The 18,768-nt window shown below is 48.3% G+C and overlaps 1 protein-coding gene across 4 annotated transcripts in view; it reads right to left on the bottom strand.

Annotated features, from left to right (window-relative positions):
- The window catches only part of BABAM2 (BRISC and BRCA1 A complex member 2), a 344,474-nt gene that overhangs the window by 291,970 nt on the left and 33,736 nt on the right, over positions 1–18,768 (bottom strand). For all 4 annotated transcript variants that reach the window (XM_077489430.1, XM_077489427.1, XM_077489429.1 and 1 more), the window contains exon 4: positions 14,834–14,928. In XM_077489430.1, the coding sequence (XP_077345556.1) occupies positions 14,834–14,928 (95 nt within the window). The remainder of the gene's footprint in view (positions 1–14,833; positions 14,929–18,768) is intronic.

Raw genomic sequence — 18,768 nt, 5'->3', positions numbered from 1 at the left:
TATTCTCCAGGGTTTCCGTCTTCAGAAAATACAACTTTTTTTTGGGGGGGGGGGGGGGGGGGTTACAGCAATTTCTAGCAAGAAATGCAGATTTTATTGTGTGGAGGAGATGAGTACAATCAGCCCCCCGGTAGGCGAGTGGTTAATCGGCACATCGGACCACAGCGGGAAAACTTTCTCCCAGTGACAACATTGGCGCGATGTTTCCTCTCAGGGAATAAGAAAGTCTTTTTGTTGGGAGGCAGCGAGTGGGAAGGAGATCCGATTCGCTCAGCTCATGTGATCTCGGCTCCGTAGGAGGACTGATAAAAGGCTGCCATGTAATTGTAGGAAGGCGATGCCACTTCCCATTCACACAGATAAGACTCCTATTTCCTGCAGCCTGTGACACTCCGACGTCACGGCGACAACACGCATTCATCCCGGATAATCTGTCTATTTGTAGTGCTGATGTGTGGAAGTGTGAGGACAATTACACAACAGGCGAGTCACGGCTCTGATGTCACCGGATCATGAGTCACAGATCCTGGAGGATCAGCGCCAGTCACACCGACATCGCTCCGTACACGGGGATGTGCCGTGTGCTGGATCTATGGAGGAGCAACCCTAGGGCTACAGAACACCTCCCCCTCTCCTTTTCTCCATAAACTAGAGAAGAAGAGGTGCTCTGTAGTCCACAGGGAAGCCTGGAAACAATGTAGCTGATAAACATCAGCACAGACAGTTATCCATTTACTTGATTTCTGGCAGGATCAACAGGTATTATTTTTCACTTAGTGAACAGATAAAATGTTTCCAATGGGATATTTAACAGAGCAAAACAGGGGAATGTTATGGGGGCTCCCAGCCTTCATCATAATAATGATTCCTAATCGAGTTGTGTTCTTCCTCTCCCAGCTTTAGCCCCCCTCCCCCCACCTTTTCCTGCAATGTGCAGCCCCCCGCAGTGCCTATGGCTCCTTTTCCCTTTCAGCCCCTCCCAGAACTCTTAGGCAGCACCCCGATATTCCCCCACACACACTGTAAACCATAACCCCCTCCTGCATGTGGCTGCAGCCCCCCTTTCCTCAGCACCCGCAACTCCCCTTTCCTCAGCACCTAACAACCCGCAGCCCCCCTTCCCTGAGCTCCTAACAACCTGCAACTCCCCTTCCCTCAGCACCCACACCACCTGCAGCCCCCATTCCCTCAGCACCTACAGCCCCCCTTTTTAGTACCCAGAGTAAATGTAGACCCCCTTCCCTCAGCACCCTTCCCTCAGCACTCACAACACCTGCAGCCCCCCTTCCCTCAGCACCCACACCACCTGCAGACCCCATTCCCTCAGCACCCACACCACCTGCAGACCCCATTCCCTCAGCACCTACAGCCCCCCTTTTCAGTACCCAGAGTAAATGTAGACCCCCTTCCCTCAGCACCTACAGCACCCTTCCCTCAGCACTCAACACATGCAGCCCCCCTTCCCTCAGCACCCACAGTAACTGTAGCCCCCCCTTCCCTCAGCACCTAAACCACCTGCAGTACCCTTTCACTCAGCACCTACAGCCCGCCTTTCAGCACCCACAACACCTGCAGCCCCTTTCCCTCAGCACCTACACCACCCGCCACTCCCCTTCCCTCAGCACCTACAGCCCCCTTTTCAGCACCCAGAGTAACTGTAGCCCCCCCCTTCCCTCAGCACCTACAACCCCCTTTCAGGGCCCACAGTAACTGTAGCCCCCCTTCCCTCAGCACCTACAGCCCCCCTTTCACCACCCACACCACCTGCAGCCACCCCCCCTCCCTCAGCACCTGGAGCCCCACTTCCCTCAGCACCTGGAGCCCCCCTTCCCTCAGCAACTGCAGCCCCATTGCTTCATCACCTAAAGCCCCCCCCCCCTCCCTCAATGTAACTCCCCTTCCCTCAGCACCTTCAGCACCCTCCCCCCAGCACCCACAACACCTATAGTCCCCTTTCCCTCATCACCCACAGCCCCCCTTCCCTCATCAGCTACAGCCCCCCTTCCCTCAGCACCCACAGCCCCCCTTCCCTCATCACCCACAACACCTGCAGTCCCCATTCCCTCAGCACCTACAGCCCCCCTTTTCAGCACCCAGAGTAAATGTAGCCCCCCCTTCCCTCAGCACCTACAGCCCCCTTTCCCTCAGCACCTTCAGGCCCCCCATTCAGCACCCACAGCATTTGCAGCCCCCCCCCTCCCTCAGCACCCACACCACTTGCAGCCCCCCCTCTCCCTCAGCACCTGCAACCCCCTTCTCTCAGCACCTGTAGCCCCACTTCCCTCAGCACCTGCAGCTCCCATTCTCTCAGCACCTGCAGCTCCCATTGCTTCATCACCTAAAGCCCCCCCCCCCCTGCCTCAATGTAACTACCCTTCTCTCAGCACCTACAGCACCCTCCCCCCAGCACCCACAACACCTACAGTCCCCCTTCCCTCAGCACCTACAGCCCCCCTTCTCTCAGACCTGCAGCCCCCCCCTTCCCTCAGCACCTGAAGGCCCCGTCCCTCATCACCTACAGCCCCCCTTCCCTCAGCACCCACAACACCTGCATCCCCCATTCCCTCAGCACCTACAGTCCCCCTTTTCAGCACCCAGTGTAAATGTAGCCCCCCCCCCTTCCCTCAGCACCTACAGTACCCCTTTCAGGGCCCACAGTAACTGTAGCCCCCCCTTCCCTCAGCACCTACAGCACCCCTTTCAGGGCCCACAGTAACTGTAGCCCCCCTTCCCTCAGCACTAACACCTGCAGCCCCCCTTCCCTCAGCACCTTCAGGCCCCCCATTCAGCACCCACAGCACCTGAAGCCCCCTTTCCCTCAGCACCTACAGCCCCCCTTTCAGCACCCACACTACCTTCAGCCCCCCCTCCCTCAGCACCTGCAACCCCCTTCTCTCAGCACCTGTAGCCCCACTTCCTTTAGCACTTACAACCCCCTTCTCTCAGCACCTGTAGCCCCACTTCCCTCATCACCTACAGCCCCCCTTCCCTCAGCACCCACAACACCTGCATCCCCCATTCCCTCAGCACCTACAGCCCCCCTTTTCAGCACCCAGTGTAAATGTAGCCCCCCCCCTTCCCTCAGCACCTACAGTACCCCTTTCAGGGCCCACAGTAACTGTAGCCCCCCTTCCCTCAGCACTAACACCTGCAGCCCCCCTTCCCTCAGCACCTTCAGGCCCCCCATTCAGCACCCACAGCACCTGAAGCCCCCTTTCCCTCAGCACCTACAGCCCCCCTTACAGCACCCACACTACCTTCAGCCCCCCCTCCCTCAGCACCTGCAACCCCCTTCTCTCAGCACCTGTAGCCCCACTTCCCTCAGCACCTACAACCCGCTTCCCTCAGCACCTGCAACCCCCTTCTCTCAGCACCTGTAGCCCCACTTCCCTCAGCACCTGCAGCTCCCCTTCCCTCGGCAACTGCAGCCCCATTGCTTCATCACCTAAAGCCCCCCCCCCCCCTCCTTAATGTAACTCCCCTTCCCTCAGCACCCACAACACCTACAGTCCCCTTTCTCTCAGCACCTACAGCCCCCCTTCCCTCATCAGCTACAGCCCCCCTTCCCTCATCAGCTACAGCCCCCCTTCCCTCATCACCTACAGCCCCCCTTCCCTCATCACCTACAGCCCCCCTTCCCTCATCACCTACAGCCCCCCTTCCCTCATCACCTACAGCCCCCCTTCCCTCATCACCTACAGCCCCCCTTCCCTCATCAGCTACAGCCCCCCTTCCCTCATCAGCTACAGCCCCCCTTCCCTCAGCACCCACAACACCTGCAGCCCCCATTCCCTCAGCACTTGCAGCCCCCCTTTCAGTGCCCACAGTAACTGGAGTCCACCTTCCCTCAGCACCAATAACGCCTGCAGCCCCCCTTTCCTCAGCACCTAGAGACCCCCTTTCAGCATTCACAGCACTTTCAGCCCTCTTTCCCTCAGCACCTACAACACCTGCAGACCCCTTTTCCTCAGCACCCACAACACCCCCCCCCCCCCCACTTCTATTCAGCATGTCTGGTGCCCCCTTTATTCACCAACCCCCATGCTTGTACCCCTCTTCTCTCTACACCCATTGTACCACCCGTCACACCTGAACCTCTTCTCCTTACACCAACCAATTCATACACACTTATTGGGATTTGTTTTACCAACGACATGTAGCAGGATTCATTTTGCCCTAAATTTATGAAGAAATTCGATTTTATTGGATGTTTTATAACAGAAAAGTAGAAAATAACTTTTTTTTTCCCGCCAAATTTTCATTTATATATCACAAAAAAATAAAAAATAAACCCCCAGTGGTGATCAAATACCACCAAAAGACAGTCCTACGTGTGAGAAAAAAAATGATATAAATTTCCTTTGGGTACAATGTTACACGACTGCGCAGCTGTCATTTAAAGTAGTGCAGTGCTGAATAGCAATAAATGGCCTAGTCATTGGGGGGGGGGGGGGGGTAAAACCTTGTGCAGGAGAAGTGGTCAAAGGAAATGTCACTTCTCTCCGTAGTGGTCAGTAGCCGGGATTACACGTGTGTCCGACTGTCTGCCTCTTTTTTTTTTTTCTCTCTCTTTTATTGGTTGAACTAGATGGATTTACTACTAACTGCACTGCCTTGCAAAAGTATTCACCCCCCTGGCATTTCTGGTGTTTTGTTGCCTCACAACCTGGAATAACACGGAATGTTTGAGGATTTGCGTCATTTAATGTACAGAACACGCCCACAACTTGGAAGATTTTTTTTTTTTTTTATTGTGAAGCAAACAACAAAAAATAGGAGAAAATAACAGAAAAAAGTCAATGTGCAAAACTATTCACCCCCCTAAAGTCAGTACTTTGTAGAGCCGCCCTTTGCGGCTATCACAGCTCCGAGTCTCTTTGGATAAGTCTCTATGAGTCTTCCCACATCTCACCACTGGGACTTCTGCCCCATTCCTCCTCCTTGCAAAACTGCTCCAGATCCTTCACGTGGGATGGTTTGTACTTGTGAACAGCAATCTTTAAGTCTGACCACAGATTTTCTATTGGATTGAGGTCTGGGCTTTGACTAGGCCATTCCAACACATTTACATGTTTCCCCTTAAACCACTCAATTGTCGCTCTAGCCGTGTGTTTGGGGTCATTGTCCTGCTGGAAGGTGAACCTCCGTCCTCACCTCAAATCACACACAGAGGACTACAGGTTTTCCTCTAGAATATCCCTGTATTTATCACCATCCATCTTTCCCTCAACTCTGACCAGTTTCCTGACTGCTGAAAAACATCCCCACAGAATGATGCTGCCACCGCCATGTTTCACAGTAGGGATGGTGTTCTTTGGGTGATGTGATGTGTTGGGTATGATCCAGACATAGCGTTTTCTTTGATCGCCAAAGAGTTCAATTTTAGTCTCATCAGAGCAGATCACCTTCCTCCGTACATCAGACCAGATCACCTTCCTCCATACATCAGACCAGATCACCTTCCTTCATACATCAGACCAGATCACCTTCCTCCGTACATCAGACCAGATCACCTTCCTCCGTACATCAGACCAGATCACCTTCCTCCATACATCAGAGCAGATCACCTTCCTCCGTACATCAGACCAGATCACCTTCCTCCATACATCAGACCAGATCACCTTCCTCCATACATCAGACCAGATCACCTTCCTCCGTACACCAGACCAGATCACCTTCCTTCATACATCAGACCAGATCACCTTCCTCCGTACATCAGACCAGATCACCTTCCTCCATACATCAGACCAGATCACCTTCCTTCATACATCAGACCAGATCACCTTCCTCCGTACATCAGACCAGATCACCTTCCTCCATACATCAGAGCAGATCACCTTCCTCCATACATCAGAGCAGATCACCTTCCATCATACATCAGAGCAGATCACCTTCCTCCGTACATCAGAGCAGATCACCTTCCATCATACATCAGAGCAGATCACCTTCCTCCATACATCAGACCAGATCACCTTCCTCCATACATCAGAGCAGATCACCTTCCTCCATACATCAGAGAAGATCACCTTCCTCCATACATCAGAGCAGATCACCTTCCTCCATACATCAGACCAGATCACCTTCCTCCATACATCAGACCAGATCACCTTCCTCCATACATCAGACCAGAGCACCTTCCTCCATACATCAGACCAGATCACCTTCCTCCATACATCAGAGCAGATCACCTTCCTCCATACATCAGAGCAGATCACCTTCCATCATACATCAGAGCAGATCACCTTCCTCCGTACATCAGAGCAGATCACCTTCCATCATACATCAGAGCAGATCACCTTCCTCCATACATCAGATCAGATCACCTTCCTGCATACATCAGACCAGATCACCTTCCTCCATACATCAGAGCAGATCACCTTCCTCCATACATCAGACCAGAGCACCTTCCTCCATACATCAGACCAGATCACCTTCCTCCATACATCAGACCAGATCACCTTCCTCCATACATCAGACCAGATCACCTTCCTCCGTACATCAGACCAGATCACCTTCCTCCATACATCAGAGCAGATCACCTTCCTCCATACATCATACCAGATCACCTTCCTCCATACATCAGACCAGATCACCTTCCTTCATACATCAGACCAGATCACCTTCCTCCGTACATCAGACCAGATCACCTTCCTCCATACATCAGAGCAGATCACCTTCCTCCATACATCAGAGCAGATCACCTTCCATCATACATCAGAGCAGATCACCTTCCTCCGTACATCAGAGCAGATCACCTTCCATCATACATCAGAGCAGATCACCTTCCTCCATACATCAGACCAGATCACCTTCCTCCATACATCAGAGCAGATCACCTTCCTCCATACATCAGAGAAGATCACCTTCCTCCGTACATCAGAGCAGATCACCTTCCTCCATACATCAGACCAGATCACCTTCCTCCATACATCAGACCAGATCACCTTCCATCATACATCAGACCAGAGCACCTTCCTCCATACATCAGACCAGATCACCTTCCTCCATACATCAGAGCAGATCACCTTCCTCCATACATCAGAGCAGATCACCTTCCATCATACATCAGAGCAGATCACCTTCCTCCGTACATCAGAGCAGATCACCTTCCATCATACATCAGAGCAGATCACCTTCCTCCATACATCAGATCAGATCACCTTCCTGCATACATCAGACCAGATCACCTTCCTCCATACATCAGAGCAGATCACCTTCCTCCATACATCAGACCAGAGCACCTTCCTCCATACATCAGACCAGATCACCTTCCTCCATACATCAGACCAGATCACCTTCCTCCATACATCAGACCAGATCACCTTCCTCCGTACATCAGACCAGATCACCTTCCTCCATACATCAGAGCAGATCACCTTCCTCCATACATCATACCAGATCACCTTCCTCCATACATCAGACCAGAGCACCTTCCTCCATACATCAGACCAGAGCACCTTCCTCCATACATCAGACCAGATCACCTTCCTCCATACATCAGACCAGATCACCTTCCTCCATACATCAGACCAGATCACCTTCCTCCATACATCAGACCAGATCACCTTCCTCCATACATCAGACCAGATCACCTTCCTCCATACATCAGACCAGATCACCTTCCTCCATACATCAGACCAGATCACCTTCCTCCATACATCAGAGCAGATCACCTTCCTCCATACATCATACCAGATCACCTTCCTCCATACATCAGACCAGAGCACCTTCCTCCATACATCAGACCAGAGCACCTTCCTCCATACATCAGACCAGATCACCTTCCTCCATACATCAGACCAGATCACCTTCCTCCATACATCAGACCAGATCACCTTCCTCCATACATCAGAGCAGATCACCTTCCTCCATACATCAGACCAGATCACCTTCCTCCATACATCAGACCAGATCACCTTCCTCCGTACATCAGAGCAGATCACCTTCCTCCATACATCAGACCAGATCACCTTCCTCCATACATCAGACCAGAGCACCTTCCTCCGTACATCAGACCAGATCACCTTCCTCCATACATCAGAGCAGATCACCTTCCTCCACACATCAGAGCAGATCACCTTCCATCATACATCAGAGCAGATCACCTTCCATCATACAAAAGAGCAGATCACCTTCCTCCATACATCAGACCAGATCACCTTCCATCATACATCAGACCAGAGCACCTTCCTCCATACATCAGACCAGATCACCTTCCTCCATACATCAGAGCAGATCACCTTCCTCCATACATCAGACCAGAGCACCTTCCTCCATACATCAGAGCAGATCACCTTCCTCCATACCTCAGAGCAGATCACCTTCCTCCATACATCAGACCAGATCACCTTCCTCCATACATCAGACCAGATCACCTTCCTCCGTACATCAGAGCAGATCACCTTCCTCCATACATCAGACCAGATCACCTTCCTCCGTACATCAGATCAGATCACCTTCCTCCGTACATCAGATCAGATCACCTTCCTCCATACATCAGAGCAGATCACCTTCCTCCATACATCAGAGCAGATCACCTTCCTCCGTACATCAGATCAGATCACCTTCCTCCATACATCAGAGCAGATCACCTTCCTCCGTACATCAGAGCAGATCACCTTCCTCCATACATCAGAGCAGATCACCTTCCTCCGTACATCAGACCAGATCACCTTCCTCCATACATCAGAGCAGATCACCTTCCTCCATACATCAGATCAGATCACCTTCCTCCATACATCAGACCAGATCACCTTCCTGCATACATCAGACCAGATCACCTTCCTCCATACATCAGAGCAGATCACCTTCCTCCGTACATCAGACCAGATCACCTTCCTCCATACATCAGAGCAGATCACCTTCCATCATACATCAGACCAGAGCACCTTCCTCCATACATCAGACCAGATCACCTTCCTCCATACATCAGACCAGATCACCTTCCTCCATACATCAGAGCAGATCACCTTCCTCCATACATCAGAGCAGATCACCTTCCTCCATACATCAGACCAGATCACCTTCCTCCATACATCAGACCAGATCACCTTCCTCCATACATCAGACCACATCACCTTCCTCCATACATCAGACCACATCACCTTCCTCCATACATCAGACCAGATCACCTTCCTCCATACATCATACCAGATCACCTTCCTCCATACATCAGACCAGATCACCTTCCTCCGTACATCAGAGCAGATCACCTTCCTCCATACATCAGACCAGAGCACCTTCCTCCATACATCAGAGCAGATCACCTTCCTCCATACATCAGAGCACATCACCTTCCTCCGTACATCAGAGCAGATCACCTTCCTCCATACATCAGAGCAGATCACCTTCCATCATACATCAGAGCAGATCACCTTCCTCCGTACATCAGACCAGATCACCTTCCTCCATACATCAGAGCAGATCACCTTCCTCCATACATCAGACCAGATCACCTTCCTCCATACATCAGACCAGATCACCTTCCTCCATACATCAGACCAGATCACCTTCCTCCATACATCAGACCAGATCACCTTCCTCCGTACATCAGAGCAGATCACCTTCCTCCATACATCAGAGCAGATCACATTCCATCATACATCAGAGCAGATCACCTTCCTCCGTACATCAGACCAGAGCACCTTCCTCCATACATCAGACCAGATCACCTTCCTCCGTACATCAGAGCAGATCACCTTCCTCCATACATCAGAGCAGATCACCTTCCATCATACATCAGACCAGAGCACCTTCCTCCATACATCAGAGCAGATCACCTTCCTCCATACATCAGAGCAGATCACCTTCCTCCATACATCAGACCAGATCACCTTCCTCCATACATCAGACCAGAGCACCTTCCTCCATACATCAGACCACATCACCTTCCTCCATACATCAGACCACATCACCTTCCTCCATACATCAGACCAGATCACCTTCCATCATACATCAGAGCAGATCACCTTCCTCCATACATCAGACCAGATCACCTTCCTCCATACATCAGACCAGATCACCTTCCTCCATACATCAGAGCAGATCACCTTCCTCCGTACATCAGACCAGATCACCTTCCTCCATACATCAGAGCAGATCACCTTCCTCCATACATCAGAGCAGATCACCTTCCTCCATACATCAGAGCAGATCACCTTCCTCCATACATCAGAGCAGATCACCTTCCATCATACATCAGACCAGAGCACCTTCCTCCATACATCAGACCAGATCACCTTCCTCCATACATCAGACCAGATCACCTTCCTTCATACATCAGACCAGATCACCTTCCTCCATACATCAGAGCAGATCACCTTCCTCCATACATCAGAGCAGATCACCTTCCTCCATACATCAGAGCAGATCACCTTCCTCCATACATCAGACCAGATCACCTTCCTCCATACATCAGACCAGATCACCTTCCTCCATACATCAGACCAGAGCACCTTCCTCCATACATCAGAGCAGATCACCTTCCTCCATACATCAGAGCAGATCACCTTCCTCCATACATCAGACCAGATCACCTTCCTCCATACATCAGAGCAGATCACCTTCCTCCGTACATCAGACCAGATCACCTTCCTCCATACATCAGAGCAGATCACCTTCCTCCACACATCAGAGCAGATCACCTTCCTCCATACATCAGACCAGATCACCTTCCTCCATACATCAGACCAGATCACCTTCCTCCATACATCAGACCAGAGCACCTTCCTCCACACATCAGAGCAGATCACCTTCCTCCATACATCAGACCAGATCACCTTTCTCCATACATCAGACCAGATCACCTTCCTCCATACATCAGAGCAGGTCACCTTTCTCCATACATCAGACCAGATCACCTTCCTCCATACATCAGAGCAGATCACCTTCCTCCATACATCAGAGCAGATCACCTTCCTCCATACATCAGAGCAGATCACCTTCCTCCGTACATCAGAGCAGATCACCTTCCTCCGTACATCAGAGCAGATCACCTTCCTCCATACATCAGAGCAGATCACCTTCCTCCATACATCAGACCAGAGCACCTTCCTCCGTACATCAGAGCAGATCACCTTCCTCCATACATTTTGGGAGTCTCCCACATGCTTTTTCACAAATTCAAAAAGCGCCATTTTGTTTTTGGGGAAAGTAATGTCTTTCTTCTGGCCACTCTGCTATAAAGCCCAACTCTATGGAGCGTACGGCTTATTGTCCTCCTATGTACAGATACTCCAGTCTCTGCTGTGGAACTCTGCAGCTCCTCCAGGGTTACCTTACGTCTCTGTGCTCCTCTCTGATTAATGCCCTCCTTGCCCGCTCCGTGAGTTTTGGTGAGCGGCCGTCTCTTGGCAGGTTTGTTGTTGTGCCATGTTCTTTCTATTTGGTTATGATGGATGTGATGGAGCTCCTAGGGATCATCAAAGATTTGGATTGTTTTTTATAACCCGACCCCGACTTGTACTTCTCAACAACATTGTCCCTTACTTGTTTGGAGAGTTCCTTGGTCTTCATGGCAGTGTTTGGTTAGTGGTGCCTCTTGCTTGGGTGTTGCCGCCTCTGGGGCCTTTCACAAAGGTGTGTCTATGTAATGACAGGTCATGTGACACTTAGATCGCACACAGGTGACATCATTTCACTAATTATGTGACTTCTGAAGCTAATTTGTTGCATCAGAACATTTTATGGGCTTCATAACAAAGGGGGGTGAATACATACACATGAAAGTTATCAGTTTTATGTATATATTTTTATAATTTTACTTCACCAACTTAGACTATTGTGTTCTGATCATCACATATAATTCAGATAAAAAAAAAAAAAAAAAAACATTGAACCAAAGGCTGTAATGTATTAAAATAGGTAAAAAGCCAAGGGGGGTGAATACTTTTGCAAGGCACTGTATGTAGCATTCCGTGACACCTCCGCCTCGGACCCGGCTCCACATACAAGAAGAAAAACCGGTCTGGCAATCTGAGAAATAAGTGACAGATTGGAGGGAAGTTTTGTACCCGGAGGAAAAGGGCGATTTCCCTTCTTACTCTCCATCGTTATTTCAATGGTGGGGAAATACAGTCAGGGGAACGCGGGAGAAGAGGAGCTAAACAGTCCATGAATATCACATGTGACAATAGACAAAGGCAAGTCCAGGACATGTGACTGCGAGAGAAGACCCCAGACATGAGGTCACAACGACATCATATGCTCTGCAGAGTCTTCTGTACTGTTAGTGACCAGCTGAGTATAAAGTAATGTTTATATTATCAGTCTTTTTTCTAATCACGTTTCAATAGAATATTGGATCATTTATGTATTATTGCTAAGGGTTTTGTCTTATTCAAGACTAATATATATATTGTCATGAACTTTGATGTAAAAGGCAGCATGACACGATGAACCACCACCCGTCACCATAGTAACACTGTACACAGTTTCCCGCTCGTAAATCCCGTCACTCGTCACTAGACTCCTTATCCCCTGAAGAAGTCACGTGACCTGTGACGCAACGCGTTCGGGAGGAGTTGGCGATGTCATTTCCGGCGTCTCTGTACCCGGCAATAGCGGTGAGGAGGAGAGTCTTGTGTCCCTCTTGGATTTGGGTCCATACTTTGTTTATCATGGAAATTCACAAAATGATACTTTTACGAGTAGGATTATAATTTTTTTTTTTCAATAAAGTTACACTTTTTTATCCAATTTTACACAATGAAATTCTTGTTTCTCTCGCTTTGAGCTTCACCAGAGAGCAGTGATTATCTCCACAACCCAGGATTTACTGAAAATATCTGAGACAGCAACTCAGTTTGTTTGAGATTGGGATCTCTCTAAGGCACGATTAGACCCAGTGGGGTTGCTTCCTGAGGTGAGCGGGCATTGCACCTGGTGATGGGGGTGGTCTCCAGGTAATGTCATCCGGAGGCCCTGCCCCTTATGACGTCATTGCCTGGGGCATGATGGTGACATTATAAGGGGTGGGCCTTAGATGACCCCGACCAATGCCAATATAAGTAGTGGCACACCACGCACTCAGCATTACAGTGGGAGAGAGTGTAGAGTCAACATCAGAAGAAGAACAGGGAGAAGACGGCGGAGAAGACTCGCCAAAAGAGCGAGAAGATAGCGGAGAAGACCCGGACGGCAGTGAAGAAGGCGGACAGAGAGAGAAGAAATGGAGAGAGCTAGAAGACATCAGCGGAGAAGACCTGGGGAGGGGAGAAGAACCGCAGAGGCAGTAGAGCCGGAGAGGGGAGAAGAGATCAGAAGAGATGACGGAGCTGTCTTAATAAATTACTTCAAAACTGAACTGTGTTTTTTTTTTTTTTTTTTTTTTTTTTTTTAGGTGAATGGGTAGGGGTACAAATTTACCCAATACTCATTCACATAGGGTTGGGGGGGGCCGGGATCTGGGGGCCCCCTTGTTAAAGGGGGTTTCCAGATTCCGATAAGCCCCCCCGCCCACAGACCCCGACAACCAACGGCCAGGGTATGTCGGGAAGAGGCCCTTGTCCTCATCAACATGGGGAATAGGTGCTTTGGGGTGGAAGGCACATGGTCCCCCCTGCCCCAAAGCAACTCACCCCCCATGTTGAGGGTATGTGGTCTGGTACGGTTCAGGAGGGGGGGGGAGGTACTCGCTCGTCCCCAACCCCTTTCCAGACCTGCCGGGCTGCGTGCTCAAATCCAAGTCTGGTATGGATTTTGGGGGGGACCCCAATGATGTTTTTTCGCCATGGAGGTTCCCCTGAAAATCCATATCAGACCGAAGGGCTTGGTATGCTCTTGGAGGGGGAACCCATGGCGTTTTGTTTTTTTTTTCTAAATTTGGCGTGGGGTTCCCCTTCAAGATCCTCAGAGCACAAGTCGCAAGCCAAAGTCGGGTCGGTTAAAAAGGCGATTCGAATTCAGTGATATTCAATGGGCTGAAGTAGGATCAAAGTCGGACCGCCTTGTGTTGGACCAGTTAAGACGGTTCCCACAGGGAAACATTGATTTTCACACGTCATGTGACATGAGCGCCCGATGTCGGAGCGTTTGTCTGTTTTCCAATAGTGCAGCTGTTCCTGGTGATCACATTACTGTTAGTTTTATACATAGCAGCGCTTTAGTATTCCTTTACCACTTTATCATCATGTCTCCCTGTATACAGTGTCCTCGTCCATAGTTACACTCTAACCACTTGCACACCAGCAATGTACCGGGTTATGCTGGACTTCAAGTGGTTGTACTGGGGTGATATGCAGCGGCAGGTATCACCCCGGTATTTTCAGAGCCAACAATCGGCTCTCGTAAAAGCAATCCTAGCGGTTAACTAGCCACTGGATTTTCTTTTTTTTACAAGTAGGGCGGGGGTGGGGAGGGACACACATCTCCTCCTCCCACCACCTTCCGCGGCTTTCTCTGACTCTCACATCCCCCGGCTCGTCAGTGAGCTGAACATAGCCGGGATCGTCTTTCGGCTATGGTGACCCAGAAGCGATGACCTGACATCACCTCCGATTTACCCGGATGTCAGCGGCGCCATTTTCCAAAAATAAAAAAAACATTTGAAAACACCGTTTTGAATGCTTGTAAAGGGTAGAGGAGGGTTTCAAACCGCACTTCATAAACTGCTAGAGCTGAATTGTTTGAAAATAGAGCCGAAGAGGCCGGAACCTCCGGGATCTGGTGTTGTATTTTTCAGGCTTATTCAATAAAGGAAAGAGCAATCTGCAAACAGCGGCACCTTGTAGGAGCGGCAGGCAGAACCGCAGAACTGCAGAACATGACATACCGCACTGACAAAAGACAGACATGAGCAGCCGGTGAAATCCGGACGGGTCATTGTAGGACTTACCGGAAGGCCGGAGGGTTCCGGTGAAAATTCAGCATCTTCCGCAAAGATGAAATCAGGAGGCAGTTCCGGGTATTTGGCATTAAACATGATGTCCCCTGAAAGAAAAAAAAAACAACACATTATTATTATTATTATTATTATTATGTAATTTTATGGCTCCATCATCTCATTCACTCCAAATACATAAATGGCCGGATTACAGCCATGGGGGAGATTTACTAAATCTGGAGCAGCTCTGCATAGTAACCAATCAGCTTCTAACTTCAGCTTGTTTAATTACATGATTGGCGGTCCTCTGTAACCCACCTACTTCGATGTAGCGGCTCCTACAGGCACAGTGAGGTACCCGTACGCCACTGCCTGGTAACGGGTTTCGGGTGCCCCCTGCCCACCTACTCCCCTGTCATTGTACACAGCGAGATTTACAGCAGATCCCGCCAAAAGATTCATGGGCGGGACCTGCTGATCGGCTGTGTCCAATCACAGCCCGGAGCTGTTGACAAACAACACAGGGCTCTATATAGAGGGAATGATCGCTTTGTTTGTGAAACAAATCGTTCTGTAGTAAAAAGCGGCACACATTGCATATTCTTAGTCAGCTTCCCTTTGACTGGTATTCTAGTCACCTTTTTTCTTTTGTATTAATACATACACTGCAGGGAGGCAGCCCGCTCAGGGCGAGCTGCAGGGAGCGTGCCCAAACTGCGCGCTGCAGAGGGCGTGCCCGCTCAGCTTGTGCCGCAGGGAGTGCGCCGCTCAGAGTGCATTGCAGGGAGCGTGCCCGCTCAGCGCAGGTTGAAGGGATCGCACCAGCTCAGGCACGCTGCAGAGAGCACACCCGCTCAGCACACGCTGCAGGGAGTGCGCCCACTCAGCGCGCGTTGCAGGGAGCACACCCGCTCAGCGCAGGTTGAAGGGATCGCACCAGCTCAGGCACGCTGCAGAGAGCACACCCGCTCAGCGCACGCTGCAGGGAGTGCACCCACTCAGCGCGCGTTGCAGGGAGCGCGCCCGCTCAGTGCACGCAGGAGGGAACGCACCCTGTCAGTGCACGCAGGAGGGAGTTGCAGGGAGCACGTCTCCTCAGCGCACGCTCCCGGGAGCGCGCCCGCTCGGTGCACGCAGCAGGGAGCATGCCCGCTCAGCGCTCGCTGCACAGAGCGCGCCCCCGCAGTGCACGCAGCAGCAAGCAAGCCTACTCAGCGCACACAGCAGGGAGTGCGCACGCTCAGCACGCGTTGCTGGGAGCATGGCACCTCAGCACAAGCTGCAGGGAGCGCGCCCCCGCAGTGCACGCAGCAGCAAGCAAGCCTACTCAGCGCACACAGCAGGGAGTGCGCACGCTCAGCACGCGTTGCTGGGAGCACGGCACCTCAGCACAAGCTGCAGGGAGCGCGCCCACTCAGTGCACGCAGCAGGGAGCGCGCTCACTCAACGCACGCAGCAAGGAGCACACCCACTCAGTACACGCAGCAGGGAGCACGGCCCCTCAGCACAAGCTACAGGGAGCACACCCACACCAAAAATAATAATAAAAAAATAAAAATAAATCAAGATCCCCCTGTCCCTGCGTGCTTACGTGCAGACGTGACGCATAAGTTACGCCCGCACACATATGTAAATGGTGATCGCACCACACGTGAGGCATTGTCACGAACGTCAGAGCAATAATTCCAGCACCAGACCTCCCGTGTATCTTCAAACTGGTAACCTGTAAAGACGTTTAAAGTGTCACCTATGGAGAATTTTAGGCACCATAGTTTCCCCGCCATTCCACGGGCGAACGCAATTTTGAAGCGTGACATGTTAGGTGTCTATTTACTCTGCTTAACATCATCTTTCACATTCTACAAAATAAAAAAAAATTTGCAAACCTTAGTGTTTTTTTTTTTTTTTTTTTAATTCATGAAAGTGTATTTTTCCCCCCAAAAAAATGTGTTTGAAAAAACGCTCTGTGTAAATACCGTGTGACATAAAATAAAAAAATTGCAACACCCATCATTTTATTCTATAGGGCCCCCTGCTAAATAAATATATATCATGTTTGAGGGGGGTTCTAAGTATTTTTCTAGCAAAAAAATAAAATAAAAAAAGTCGATTTTTTACTTGTAGTAGCAAAAAGTGTCAGACTTGGCCCGGATAGGAAGTGGTTAAAGTGGCAGTTTAGACATCACTATATTTAGATTTTTCGATTTTAGATTATATTTTAGAGAAAGATAGACAGATATATATATATATATATACATACACACACACATATATATACAGATAGAGATGATATATATATATATATAAATAAAAATAATAAAATATCTATCACATCTCTATCTGAATATATATGTGTGTGTGTGTCTGTGTGTATATATATATAATCTCTATCTGAATATATATGTGTGTGTGTATATATATAAAATCTCTATCTGTATGTATATGTGTGTGTGTGTGTATTAGATATATATACATATACACACACAGATAGAGGTGATGGATAGTGTGTGTGTGTGTGTGTGTGTGTGTGTGTGTGTGTGTGTGTGTGTGTGTGTGTGTGTGTGTGTGTGTGTGTGTGTGTGTGTGTGTGTGTGTGTGTGTGTGTGTGTGTGTGTGTGTGTGTGTGTTTTTTTATCATTTATATTTTATATATACTATATATATATTTATATTTTAGATATATAAAATGTAGCTCTATATCTCTATCTTTTATATCTAAAATATATTTTAGATATATTAGGGCTGAAGCAACTAATCGATTAATCGACAACTAACTTCCATGGTTTTCTATGTGACACGTTCACATCTGTGCTTTTTTTCAGCCGCTGTGTATTTGGAAAGGGTCAGGGACTTTTTTTTTTTTTTTAAACGCAAAACAACGCTTTTTTGGTTCAATGTACTTCAATGGAGAAGCCACAGAAAAGCATGGAATGGGTTTTGCAGCAATTTGTGTTTTTTGATCTGCCCAACAACAAATTGGCCAAAAAATAAATAAAATGCAAAAACTCAAATCACAGCAAAATCACGTGCGCAAAAATCAAAACGCACAGCAAAAAGCACTGCAGAAACAGATCAAAAGCAAACTGCATACCGAGCCTTATGGTTTCCACACGGATCAATTTTCAGACGAAAAATCTTTGTACGTTCGCTGAATGAAAGAATGTGGTTTTGAAATTTTCACTTGTTTTTAACATTTTGTTTTTAAAATAAATGTAATTTCTGAACGAAAACCACATCCACCGTCTGAAAATTCCTTTCACCGAGCAGTTTTCACGTCACTGTGGTTGAACATGAACAATCGATTTGACCCCCACTAACGATTAGAAAATCGAACAAACGTTCTTAAAATTAAATTTTTTTTTAGGGAAGATCTCCTCTAATAGTATATACAGTATATCTCTTCTGTCTGTTGTTCTCAGAGTGGATTAGAGATTATGCTCTCTAACCATATAGTTGGTTATTTATATTTACCACTGTATAGAGATATTTAAGAATAAATTGCTTTTTTTTTTTTTAACGTTACATATTAACTAAATTATACACCACACTTTTGTTTTTTAAGGCTATTAACCGATTAATCGAAACAATAATTGGCCAACTAATCGATTATGAAAATAATCGTTAGTTGCAGCCCTAATAAATATATATATATATATATATATATATATATATATATTTATTCATTTATTATATATAAAATGTATCCATCTCTCTATTATTATTAATATTATATATATATATATATATATACACACATACACACACACACATACACATTTACATATATACACACACACACACACACACACATCTATAGCTCCATTTAAAATATAAATATATATAAAATATATTTTTTTAATTATATATAAAAAAATTATGTATATTTTTATATATATATATATATATATATATATATATATATATATATATATATATATATATAAATA

This window comes from Lithobates pipiens, unplaced genomic scaffold (genome assembly GCF_037356315.1).
Source record: "Lithobates pipiens isolate NorthernLeopardFrog02 unplaced genomic scaffold, aLitPip1_a1.2 Scaffold_18, whole genome shotgun sequence".
In the NCBI taxonomy this organism is placed as follows: domain Eukaryota; kingdom Metazoa; phylum Chordata; class Amphibia; order Anura; family Ranidae; genus Lithobates; species Lithobates pipiens.
Note: the sequence above shows the minus strand (reverse complement) of the source record. Positions and strands in the feature narration are given on the sequence as shown.